Genomic DNA, 12,407 nt, shown 5'->3' on the forward strand with positions numbered 1-12,407 from the left:
CTGGCTTCCTGCTCCAGGCACTTCTCATCCCCTTTGTTCAAACTGCAGAGAGGTAACTAGATACACATACTGATAGGATGAGGTGAATGTCTCCGAAGTATATTCATTGTCTACTGTCTTTAGCTGTGTCTTTAGAAGTGACTCTGTTCTACACTCTCCAAGGGAGGAACTTCAGAGAAGAAACCCTGGATACAGGGAGTTTCACTTTTTAAAAGTGGTGGCTGGTTTGGATATCTTCATTTTCAGGAAGAAAAAATATAACTCAGGAAAGCGTTGCACCAAGAAAAGTTGTTCACCCTCAAGTCGAACAGAAGGCAAAGTATGCTTAAGAATACTGTCCTCTTGAAAAGCAACGGTAACTCAGGAAAGTGTTCCACCAAGAAAAGTTGTTCCCCCTCAAGTCAAACAGAAGGCAAATTTTGTTTAAGAATACTGCCCTCTTGAAAAGCAACAATTTATGCCCCCAAAGCTATTAAGGGCATGTAAGGGATGTTTTGACCAAGGAAAATACCCATATTTTGCACACAATATTTAGATGTGTATTTAGGACATAGTTTTTTACCCAAACAATGCAAAAGGAAAAATTTCTGTCATATACTGGTATGGCACATCCCAGTGTAACAGCCACATGAAATGGTAGAATTGTGCATCCACAAAGCAAACCCTCTGGACAGCCTAAGGCTATGTGAGCATGTATGAGGTGAGTTTGTTCATCATATATTATCAGGCCTTTGAAGGGTATTCCTAGATATTTCAAAGTGCAGATTTTGATTTTGTGGTCTTGATCTTTATCTGGAGACTAGAACCCCACTGCAGAGCTGCTTCTGCCACACATCTGTAGATATAGGAAATTGTTACAACACTACACTGCTTCAATCCAACAGCTTATAGCTATAGACTGTGCTTTACCTGAGTACATAGAACCACATGCACTGAATATTACTAAAAACATACAAATGAGGAGGAGGCTGCTTGGTGGTAGTTTCAGGAAGGCATGACTAGGTCCACACAAACACTTGGGGAAAAGGTGCATACAACTGCTACAAAACTCTCTGCAGAGGTTTCATGGACAGAGCAGATGGCCTCAAGTTACACCAGTGGAGATTTAGGTTGGATATTGGGAAAAAATGTCTTCACCAAAATGGCTTGTCTAGCACTGGAACTGGCTGACCAGGAAAGTGATGGAGTCACCATCCCTAGAGCTATTTAAAAGATATGCAGATGCGGCATGGAGAGACATGGTTTGGTGGTGAACCTGGCAGTGCTGAGTAAAAGGTTGAACCTGATGATCTTTAGAGGTCTTTCTGATCTAAAAGATTCTATGACTCTATGAAAACTAGAAACTCAGCTTCACTCTTGGGTAAAAGGGTTCCTGGGGAATCTTCTTAACACAATAAAGTAAAAATGTGCTTCTACAGCCATGAAAAACTGCAGATTGTTACTTATCTTGACAAGGGACAGCTTCTTTGATCAGGCTCATTTTAGCAGGGTGAGCAGAAGTGAAGGACTTGAGACATTTCTCTCCTTCCCTACTGTAACCTATCAGTGTGTCCTCGAGCTTTCCACTGTATTGGTCAGGTGATTCCCATTCTCACACTTTGCTTTTGTCCTCCCTCTTCTTCAGTCCTGAATGCTTCCTCCCTCCTGAAAAAGACAGCATTCTAAAGTGAGTGATCATTTGGCTGCATCCTCATCATACTCCTCCTCAGTTTGGCAAAAAGGACTTGCAACACTCCAGACACTCAACTGGCTCTCAAAAAAATCCCCCCAAATTTAAGCAAAGAAACGACAATTAACTCATTCCAAAGCATAAGAGCATCCATCTGGGCTCAGATTTTGAGCAACAAGCAAAGGCATTTGGATTTAGATGGTTTCCAGTCCTCCAGTTTCCGTGTGCCTTTGGGCAGTCACCTTTGTCCAACTGCCTAAAATATTTTCTAACTGAGCAAGTTAACAGAAGGGAAGATGTCAAGCACATCCCCCTCTCCTGGCCAGGCTGGCCAACAGTCCCGTCCCAGTCCCATGCCCAGCAGGTTTCAAAGGCACCGTGCAGAAGGCACACAGCATTCAGCAAGGGGGCTGCCCCTGTGCCTGAAAAAATGAGCCATCCCAGCAGCTTGTTTGTTTGGGGCTTTTTTACGGAGGAATAAGGTTCACTCATCATTACAATAAGCATATTCACACTTGCACTTCAGTGGGTTTGAGACTTCCAAGACCAGGACCAAGTATGAATGAGCCTAGTAAAAGCTACATACTGCAGAGTCTTAGTCAATGTTTTTCAAATTTGGGTCAGTCTGAGGCACCCTGGTTGAAAAGGTACTGCAATGAGCACTATAAATTAATATTTTATACTCCCTTGAAGTGCTTTTTGAGGAAATTAGCCTTCATTACTGAGGCATCTCTCCTGTAAACACAGAAAACAGAAAATACCTCTGCTGACAAGGACAGCATTGTAGGGCAGGGAAAGAGAGTAAACATTGAATCTGCATGAAGAACTGGACTGATTCAGCAACTGAATCAATCAGGCGTGTGCATCCCTGCTCCCCAGCAGGTCCCCATGCTGCACAACCTGTAGCACCCACTCGCTACAGATGGCCCCACCTTTACACCCAGGGAACAGCACCCTATTGCCCCTCCAGACCTATCAAAATCATAATGGGGAGACTTCAGCCCCTACTGGATACATCTCAAGGGCACCAGGACCCCCACATTAATCCCAGCATGCTGGTTTGTGGTGCACAGGTCACAGGCATCACAAGATTCCGGTCCTGGGACCTAAACTGGAAGGGCAGCAAGAGCATGGAGCTGCCACAGCACTGTTTCACTTTTCATGTTTCAGACCATTTGCACAGCCTGACCAGTGCTGGAGTGAGTATTTTTGGCACTGGCCAGGGAGGTTCCTCTGGAGCTGAGTGCAGCCAGCCAAACTTGGCTGGCACAAGGCAGGATTTTTCAAAATGTTCTGTGCTCCAATCAGAAAGTGGCTGAATGCTACTCTTCTCAGAAAAGTGCTGCCCTTGTCCTTTTAAAATGAAAGCAAACTTGGTATTCAGTAGGAGCAGGCCAGAGCTATTTCAGACACGAAAGACAGCAGACACAAATCAATAGAAAAAAATAACTTCTTTTTATTTACAAAAAAAATCCAAATATTGGATGCTGTAAACAAAATTCACAATCTGTTCCCTCTAGAGTCTGTTTTCCATCAGCTCTTTTTCTGTCTGTGACAAAGCCTATAGTCAAAATGTTTCCAAAAGAGCAATCCAAGGAGCAGTTTGCTGCAACAGGATGCCTTGCAGAAGGCAACAGTTGTAAGGAAATTTGAGGGAAAGCAAATCTGCACAGACTCCTACAGACTGCAGGAGCCTGCAGTGCCTTTAGCCAAACTGTCTTGAAATTTGCAGGCTTTTTTTTTTTTTTACTATTTATTTTGTTAGCAAACCACTATTACAACAGCAAAACAGTACACTGATTTTCTTTCTTGCAAGGGAAACTCTGTGCATAAAGAAAACCATACAAAAGAATATAATCAAATAGGAGCTGGATATGCAAATACAGTTTTTTCTCTTCTGTGCAGTTTTATCTAACACATTTTTTTTCTCAATTTAAAAAAGCGCCTTTTTGAACCGGTAGGAGCTTCTGACACGATGCAAACCAAACATTTAACAAGAGCTGTTTAGAGGATTGTGTGAAGGCCTTTGTGCAAGATAAAAATATTTTAAGTGCAATAAGAGAAACTAGAAAAATATAATCTTTTTGGTCTTCTAATTGCCCTTCTATTTTTAGAAGAAAGGTTCTTGCATTTGGAAGAACAGCTATATCTAAGGGGAAAAAAAAGAAAAAAAATCCTATTTCAAAGCTCTTGGTTGTTTTACGATCACTACATTTAACCAAGTCCAGTGCCCCATTGGTTAGCAGGAAATTCAGCGGTGGCACAAACAGTTTAACTGTAATCAGGTCAATGTCTTTAATCAGTTCAGCTCTTTAAAAGGGGCACTGTCTCCTGTAGCACAAGCTCTAACCTTACAGCTGATTGGATGGGATAGATGAATTCTACAAAGCAAGAATGCGGTTGTTAACTTTAAAAGCAGCAGTGTGCCGAAGAGCAGGAGAAAAAAAAAGAGGTAAAAAGAAGTCAAACTTTATGGAGAGGAAGGTGTGCAAACCACAGAAATAAGTCAACTTTGAAAAAGGGTTCTTATTTTACTCTTGGCCTGAACTCATGCCTTCTTCTCACCTCTAACACCAGGTACCTTTTAAGCTACAAGTAAAACAAAGCTCCACCAGTTCCACCACTTGATCATCAACATATGCAAAACAGACCTGGAATACCTATATAATATATATAAAAACATATTATATATGTATCAAAATGTAAATACCAAAACGTGCAGTTTAGCTCAGAGCCCTGCTGTATGCACTATAAGGTAACTAGCTGCTGTCAATCAAAAAAAAAAAACCAAAACACACAATAAAATTTGAGCTGAGAGGAAGTAATGCAAAACTTTCTTTCAAGCAATGGCAAAAAAAAGGGTCCTTCAAAGGAAAACTTTGTGTCATGTATTATCAGAATTTTGTGGTTGTGGCACAGCTATAGATTCTCAAACCCTTTAAAGAGTGGATGACTCATTTATTTGCTGCAAATAGTTGTGGGAGAGAAGACATACCACATTACCAGCTGATCCTATTTCCCCAGCCCTCCCCTCGCTTCCACAAGGAAACCAGGAGCAGGAGGCAAGGGGAGCCAGTGGGCCAGGAGCACCCAGCCCAGACCCTCCAGGGGGCTGGAGGGAACCTGGCAAGGACAAGAAGCCAGAGAGAGATTGCAGCCAGCACCAGAGAAGGGAAGGTGGGGAGAAGGTCTGCACATCAATGCCGGGAATGGCAATGAACCAGCTTTTATGTTTCCTGAAGGACTCACAGGGAAGGTGCTTCAGTAAACAAATCGGGTTCCTATTAAAGTGCCTGCAGAGTGAAAAGTACAAAGCACGACAAAAATAGATGTACCTTACTCTCTCCATAGGGAAAACACACCGGCAGGACACAAGTCCTCTCCCTCTCCCTGCCCCTGACTCCAGTACCAGAACCTGTCTGTGACCAAGCAGGGCACAACCGGTTTTCCTTCAAAAGCCTGAATTCCCCTTTTTTTTTTCCTCAGCAAGAAAAAACAAAATATCAGAGTCAAGTGTCACTTAGTCATTAGGTTTTTGAAGTCCAACAAAGAATTTAACACCTTCAGAGATGGCATTGAAGTGAAAACAACAGCAGAGGTTGGTTCTTTTACCTCCTCTGGCCTTAGGGAGAGGAAATGAAAGTGAATAGTTATTGTTCCAATGTAAAGTGATTCCATTTAAAAATAAAGTACAGTACTAAAATTGTAAATGCAGTGTGACAACCAGATCAAAGATGTTTAATATTTGCATAAAAATATATATAATATATATATAAAATATAATTTTAAGCAATCGTGCAACACTTTTAAAAAGGGTTCATTTCACATTTGCTAAATTCTAGTGGTCCTGGAATGCAACATGCATTCTATTAAAAATACTCCTTTAAATATTAACAATTAGTGTTCAAATCACCAATTAATACAATATTCTTTAGCTGTCAGGGGGTTTAAATAAACCTATCTTTGATCCACGTTCCACTGAATTACACATCATGGAGGTATGCAGTCACAATATTAGTGGGTTAAATGTCAAAATGGCATTACAGTACAAAACAGTTAAAAAAAATCAGCTAGTCATATGTTTCTCCATCTGTGGAATTATTATGGCTCACAAGCAACCCACTGAATTACTGTAATCCTTGTTCTTGCAACCAAAGACATTATCTGAATCCCACCTTAATCCTGACTGGTTCATTTACTTTAAATTTCTCAGGTGTGGGTTAAAAATTCACTGCAAGGTGCCCACTGCCCTATGACATCCTGTTGCAAACTGGAAAACAAGTAGTACTTTATTTAAACATTCCTTAATTGCTACATTTTCCTAGACCACATTAATATATATATTGTGTGTGTATATATAGATATACACCTGTAACATGTACATATATACACACACAAACATATATACACACATACACACACGTACCTAGGATAATAGCACACTGACATAACATTAACTCTATACAGGTATTTGCCAAGAAAAAAAAATAGGGCATTTCCTCCACCACTTATTCACAAGCTTATGGGGTTTTTTTTGTTTTTAATCCTTGTGTCCCTGACAAAACAAAATGCATGGTTAAACCACAAAACTATATTTTTTCTCACTTCAAATTTTATGAAGGCATCAGGCACTTTTGATTACTATTGGTGTGTACAAATATAGGAACATCTTTCTTTTCTTTTACATATATATATATATATATATATACTCTACTGTATCTTCTTTGCTCGGATAACTTATTTGTGAAATCTTTGGTCCTTGAGTATATTCTTTTTGCCACAGCTGGTTTTCCAGCATTTTCACATTTTTAAAATGTGAGGCATGCACACAGCTGGAAATAATGGATTTTGTCATCGTACGTATTTCTGTTTTTATAACTGTACCAATCCGCTACTGTTCATTTGGAGCAAGCTGTTTCTGGTAAAGCATTCTAGTCAAGCAAGCTATACATTCTACACGGTCAATCCATAGACAGCACTTGCTGCAAGCCCCAAATGCAGTAATTCCAATATACAATTTTATTCAGCTTATCTCTGCTTTATGCCTCTAACTTTTAATTCCTGAATATATATGGAATTGTTTTTTGTGAAGTTTTTTCTTTTTGTTGCTTTTTTTGTGTGTTTTCTTTTGCTTCTTTCATATTCTCCCTTTTGTAGATCCCATTCTAGAATAGAATAAAAGAAAATAAGGCTTTCCCACCTTCTCTATGCCAAAGCTATGGGAGCAGATATTGCCAACCCATATTGTCATCAAGCATTCCTCCCTCACTTATTTCAGGGGAAGCTGGTTGCTTTCAATGACAGGCCTCTTGTGCTCTGGGGTAGGACCCAATTATTCCAGGGTTCTTTCTCGATCATGCTCCCATTATTTATTAGAAAAACCACAAGCTTTTCCCAAGCTTGAAAACTAGAGCAGATCATCATTGCACAAAACACCCCATTTCAAAGGGACCCATTGCCCCTTCCTATGTCTTGGAAAATGTTCTCCCCACTGGGTCTACTAATTTCAGTCCTTAATTACAGGGCAGCCAAGTAGAGTATGTGTGCTGCTGGCAAGGGAACACCGTCTGAACCTGGGCAATATAGTAATTGCTGAAGTTGGCATCTGCTACATATGGGGCTGGCTGGTAATAGCAGGTGACATTGGCCACATTGGGGATGATATTTTGCTCGGCTAGGACCCGGATGGCCAGCATGGTGATCAGATTCAAAGTCTGTCTCCTCTCATGTCCCATCAGGCACACTGTGCTCTCATTCACCACACCGTGAAGGGTCATGAGATAGTCATACTTGCGGTCCTCTAATCCCACAAAGTGGTTCTGCAAGTAGGACTCCAGCTTTCTCTGCTGTTCTCCAATGTCTGAGAAGTCAATGAAAAACCTTGAACACATGTATCTCTGAAGGGACTTAATCTCAGATTCAGAGGCAGCCCTAAAGCCCCTTACCAAAAGGTTGCAGTACTTCAGAAGACCACCTCCTCTGATTTCTTCTGGGTTTCTGGTGGCAATTATCTTGTTGCAGAGGTGATCAAAGGCTTCCTGGAAATCCCCATAGACACTCTCACCAATGATAGTTGGGTGAAAAGTTTCACTCATTGGATTCTCTGAGCACTCATAAAATAGCAGCAGGGAGTCCAGCTTGATTTGAAAGGAATCGACACTGAATTCAAACTGCCGCCTCAGAGAGTCCACAAATTTCAGCTCCACATTTTTGCCACTGTTGTTGGACAGGGAGATGAGACTCCATCGGTCTGAATCATTGCATACTTTTACCATTTTCTGCACATAAGCTTCCTATAATTGGAAAGACAAAATGAGCAAATCAAGATACAGATGCAAGAAATTTCCTCTTTCCTGAATTTGTTTGCATCCCTGAAGCCCCCTCCCAGTTCTTGCACATGGAGCCTGCAGATACAAACGAGAATAAATGCTTAATGTGAGAGCTCAAAATGCTATCACTGCAAGAGGATGACAGGGAAGAGTGTACTGCTGGGACTGTGGTGTGCAAGGGAAACATATAGCAACATTGCTTCTTTCAGTTGCTTCTAAATACATCTACACACTAAGCCCATGGCACACATGCCAAATACCCACACATAAAAGGTCACTACTACAAACAGGTAAGAAATTTAGTGGTGTCCACTTCTCTCTCTCCTCCCCACAAAAACAACTTAGCAAGTGTTCACTGCCCTCAATGCTTCCAATGCACGTTCCACACTCTGCCCCATATTAAAAAAAAATCCTTCTAAAAATCTGAAAGGCATCCGGCATTCCGCCTAACTCAATCGAACTGTTTTCGAGGAGAGGGGATATGCCTCCCCGCTGGGCACTTAGTGCACCTGCATGTGTGCCTTACAGATGGAGTTTCCTTCTTGCAGATGTGAAATCCATCTATGCTTCCCCTGCACCCAGGACCCGGTTCGGCACACCGAGCTGCCGCCGAGCCTGGCGGGAAGAGAGGCGTGCAGCGCCTGGCACACACGCCCCAGGTAAAACAACGCTACAGCAAATCAACCGAGAGGGAGAAAAGGCTAATTAATCCTGGAGAGCCCCGACCAGGGTGCTTTACTGCAAACTCCTCCTCGATTTTAAGCGTGGAGTGAAAAAATCGCACAAGGTTCCTGTGGGTAGCGGGATGTAGGGGAGAACTGCGTCTGTGAGTGCACCACTCCATCCCCAGTGGGAAGGTGACCACTCCCGCCCACAAGCAGGCGCTCCCACCTGCCCACTCCGGACGTCTGGGCACAGGGCACGTTTACCTTGAGGGTGAGCGGCGTTATCTTCTCCTTATTCACCCCCTCGGGTAAGAAATCCAAGAGGCAGTCCAAGACTACGTCCTTCACAGTCTGAAATTCGGCTTCCCCTTTGAGGTCGGCGCAGAAGATGAGGTCCAAGTCCTTGTAGCCCAGGCCGCTGTCCTGGTGGAGGATGTGGCTGGCAGCCGAGCCGTTCAGCCGCACGTCCCGCAGGCCGATGCCCTTCTCCTCCAGCCGGCTCCGCACCACCTTGACGATCTGGCGGGGCTGCATGGCCAGCGTGGGGAAGTTGCCGCGGCCGTGGATGGGGATGGTCTCGCTGAGGATGCGGTCCAGGCGCTGCACTTGCTCCCAGCTCAGCACGTTGCAGTGCGCGCTGTCGCCGCCGCCCGCGGAACTCCCGCCGGGGCTGCCGCCGGCCTTCTCATCGTCTGCCATGGTGCGCGGCCGCCGCCTCCCCGGGCTGGATCCACGCACCGCTCCGGCTCCTCGCCGCCCCCTCGGGCCCCCTCTCCCTCCGCGCCTGGCAAAACAGGAGGAAAAGCCAGCGGTCAGCAGCTGTGCCCACCCGGCACCCTAGCTCCGCTTCCCCTCGGCCGTCCCTTCCAGTGGGGAAGCGGGGGGACACACCTACTGATTAGATTAAAAAAAAAAGGGGGGGGGAGAAAAAGCCCCCCTGAGCCGGGCGGTGCTGCAGGATAGAGAAAGGCGCCCGACCTGCAGAGCCGCTGCTTGCGCCGCTCTCCGCGCCCCCGCCGGGGCAGAGGCCGCCCAGCGCCGACGGAGAGGCCGCCCCCCACCGCCCAAGAGGCCGCCCCGCTCGCTGCCGCCGCAGGCTGCCTCTGTCTCCGGAGCTTTCGTAGTTCTGCCTGGGAAAGGTCCCCAGTAGTTTTTATACGGGGTTTCTCCGCGCTTCCGGGGCTCCAAGTCACGGCGCCCGCGTCCCGCCCCCATCATCTGCATGGCCGGCCTTGGCGGTGCCCCCGGCACGCCCACACCCCGTGCTCCCGCCGCCCGCCCGCCCCTCCGCACCGGCGGAGCGCCCAGCGCAGCCGTCCCGCATCGCCCCGCGCTGGGAAACGCGCGCAGCGCAGCCTCCTCCGGCACGGCTTCGCGAAGGCAACAAGTGCAACATCCCTCCGTGCCCCCGCAGGGGGCGCGGCCCCCTCCCACCCCTGTCCTGCCCAGATGCGCGCCCAGCGGCGCCCAGCTCCGCGCTGATATTCATTCTCCGGTTTTTTTCTTCCCGTCTTTTTACCCCTTGCGCCCCCGCGGCATTCCCGGTCATCCCAGGAGCAGCCAAACTTCATACCAGAGCGACGGAATTTGGCAAGGGCCCCTCTCCAAGCAGATGCCGAGGATCCCGGGACGTGTGGTTTGCGCTGCTCGGCTCCTGATCGAGATTTCGAGAGCCGCCTACGGCAATGCAGAGGCACCACGCCGTGCCTGTTCCGTCCCGTCCCCCTTCCCCGCGCCCGCCCCCCCTTCTTGCCGGCGCAGAGCCGAAAAAGAAATCCCGAAGAGCACGAAAGAGCCGGTGCCTTCTAGGCGAGCATCCTGCCTTTAGAGTATAACTTGGGTAACTGCGGAGCGGGAAGAATAACGTGTAAGACATGCATATTATATAAACACACACACATATTTTATTTTCAGTTAGGTTTTCTTTTAAATAACAGTGGATATCTCTGCTTCTTTTTCACCCGTTAAATACATACAGATACATATAGATTCTATTTAAAATACATATAGATACTATATACAGATAATTATTATTTAAAATACAGACAGATACTATTTAACATACAGATACTATTTTAAACAGACTAAGCGCGCACCCCCCCTCTCTCACACAGCAGAACCCGGGAACCCGGGGTCGGCCACCGCGGTGTAGACAGCGCATTGCCCGGAGAGACGCGGAGCTGGGGCTGGGGCGACCCAGCGTTGCGTCACCGCTCGCCGCTCTGTGACGCGCGGCTGGAGGGGCCAGTGAGGGTGCGAGGCGGCGTGACGCGCGACCCCTCAGCCAGGCACTTCGCTAAAGGGGTTGGGCGGTCGACAGACCCTGACGGGGCTTACTTCTCCCCTCCCTCCATTTTTAATGCCCTCCACCCTGGGATCGTGTTGGGGGTATGGGCCTGTGCCCTGCCCCTCACGGGAAGACCCCTGAACCGGGCGAGCTGGAGCGGTTTATGCCCCACCTCAAAAAACAGAGGCGGGGGGTCCCGCTGAGCGCTCGGTGCCCGCCCCGCCGGGGAAGACCCCCCGGCCCGGCCCGGCCCGGCCCAGCCGCGGGGCAAGGGCGCCCCCTGCCGGACGCCAGGCGCGCTCCCGAGGGGGCGGTGCAACCGCGGCCTCAGTGGCGGGGGGTGTTTGTCTTGGGGGCGGCCGCAGCTTTGATTCACTGCCCAGATTTCCTATACTCCAGCAGCACATACCTGCTCCTGACTCTGGACCAGGCAGAGAGCAGGGGAGACTCCACCCTGTGCCCCCGTCATGCAGCACTGCCAGCCTCTCCCCCGTGCCACTCACGGGATGAAATACTTGGTTATAGTGCTCTATGCTAATGCATTATATGAAAAAAAATAAAGAAAGAAAAAAGAAAAGAAGGAAAAAATAAAAAAGAAAAAGAAAGCAGAAAGCTTTTAAAATACAGATGTACACAAGTGTCTCCAGCATGACAGTAGAAGCAGAGTGGCCTGTGTCCCCTGGCATACTGAATGGGCTTAATTAACTCGGTCCTTTATTTAAAATAAATATTCCGACTAGGGGGCCTCCTGACAGGGGAGCCTGCTGAGGGCAGCCTGTGTCCTGCTGTACTGCCTGCTGCTGCTGTGCACAGAGAGCCCCCTCTGGGTGCAGGAATAGCATTTCCTCAAACTGAGGACGTACTTCAAAAGGAGAGCACCAAGCAGTGCCCATCTCCCTGCAGGGCAGAGAGATGCCCATGTCTTCCCAGACCCCAGCCAGGTCACAGCGAGGGCAGGGGCTCACAGGGATCCCACTGCGGGGGGCAGGTGGGAGGCCTCCCTGGCTGCAGCACTGAGGCATCACTGCCCTCAGTGCATTGTTAGGAAGCTCAGAAATGTTAAAACACAACCCCATTCCCAGGCTGGCATCACTCAGATGAACCACAGTTCACAGAGCCACATGATTTAAACTTTCAAAAGGAATAACTACCACCTTATTTATAAGCACATTATCAATGTCAGTAATCAGCCAGATTACTCATTTCTAGAGCAAGGGCAAAGCTCAGACCTGGAGGCTCACCCCATATTAAATCAGGCCACCTCCAAGAAACTGAGATTACCTCCTGGTTGGTAGTAGTCAGTATTTCATTTAGCTTGTGTTTGTCAGCGTGTTGCAATGAAATTTTAGCAATATTTCAAATACTGCAGAATGTATCAGTGCATTTACACTAGTCACTAGGATTTAATGGTATTTTATATGGATCTTCTTTCATTTCCCCATGAAATGTTATTTTTA

The 12,407-nt window shown here is 46.7% G+C and overlaps 1 protein-coding gene across 4 annotated transcripts in view; it reads right to left on the reverse strand.

The window, feature by feature from the left end:
• Positions 1-3,105: 3,105 nt before the first annotated feature.
• TENT5A (terminal nucleotidyltransferase 5A) overlaps positions 3,106-12,407 on the reverse strand; it is a 99,659-nt gene continuing 90,357 nt past the window's right edge. The window contains exons 1-3 of one of the 4 annotated variants that reach the window (XM_071548668.1): positions 10,237-10,274; positions 8,928-9,447; positions 3,106-7,962 (exon numbers count right to left, since the gene is read on the reverse strand). In XM_071548668.1, the coding sequence (XP_071404769.1) occupies positions 7,183-7,962; positions 8,928-9,362 (1,215 nt within the window). In that variant the 5' untranslated portion in view covers positions 9,363-9,447; positions 10,237-10,274 and the 3' untranslated portion in view covers positions 3,106-7,182. Of the gene's footprint in view, positions 7,963-8,927; positions 9,448-9,554; positions 9,818-10,236; positions 10,275-12,407 lie in introns of those variants that run through there. The other 3 variants (XM_071548667.1, XM_071548666.1, XM_071548664.1) reach the window with 3 other exon arrangements.

This window comes from Pithys albifrons, chromosome 2 (assembly GCF_047495875.1).
Source record: "Pithys albifrons albifrons isolate INPA30051 chromosome 2, PitAlb_v1, whole genome shotgun sequence".
In the NCBI taxonomy this organism is placed as follows: Eukaryota; Metazoa; Chordata; class Aves; order Passeriformes; family Thamnophilidae; genus Pithys; species Pithys albifrons.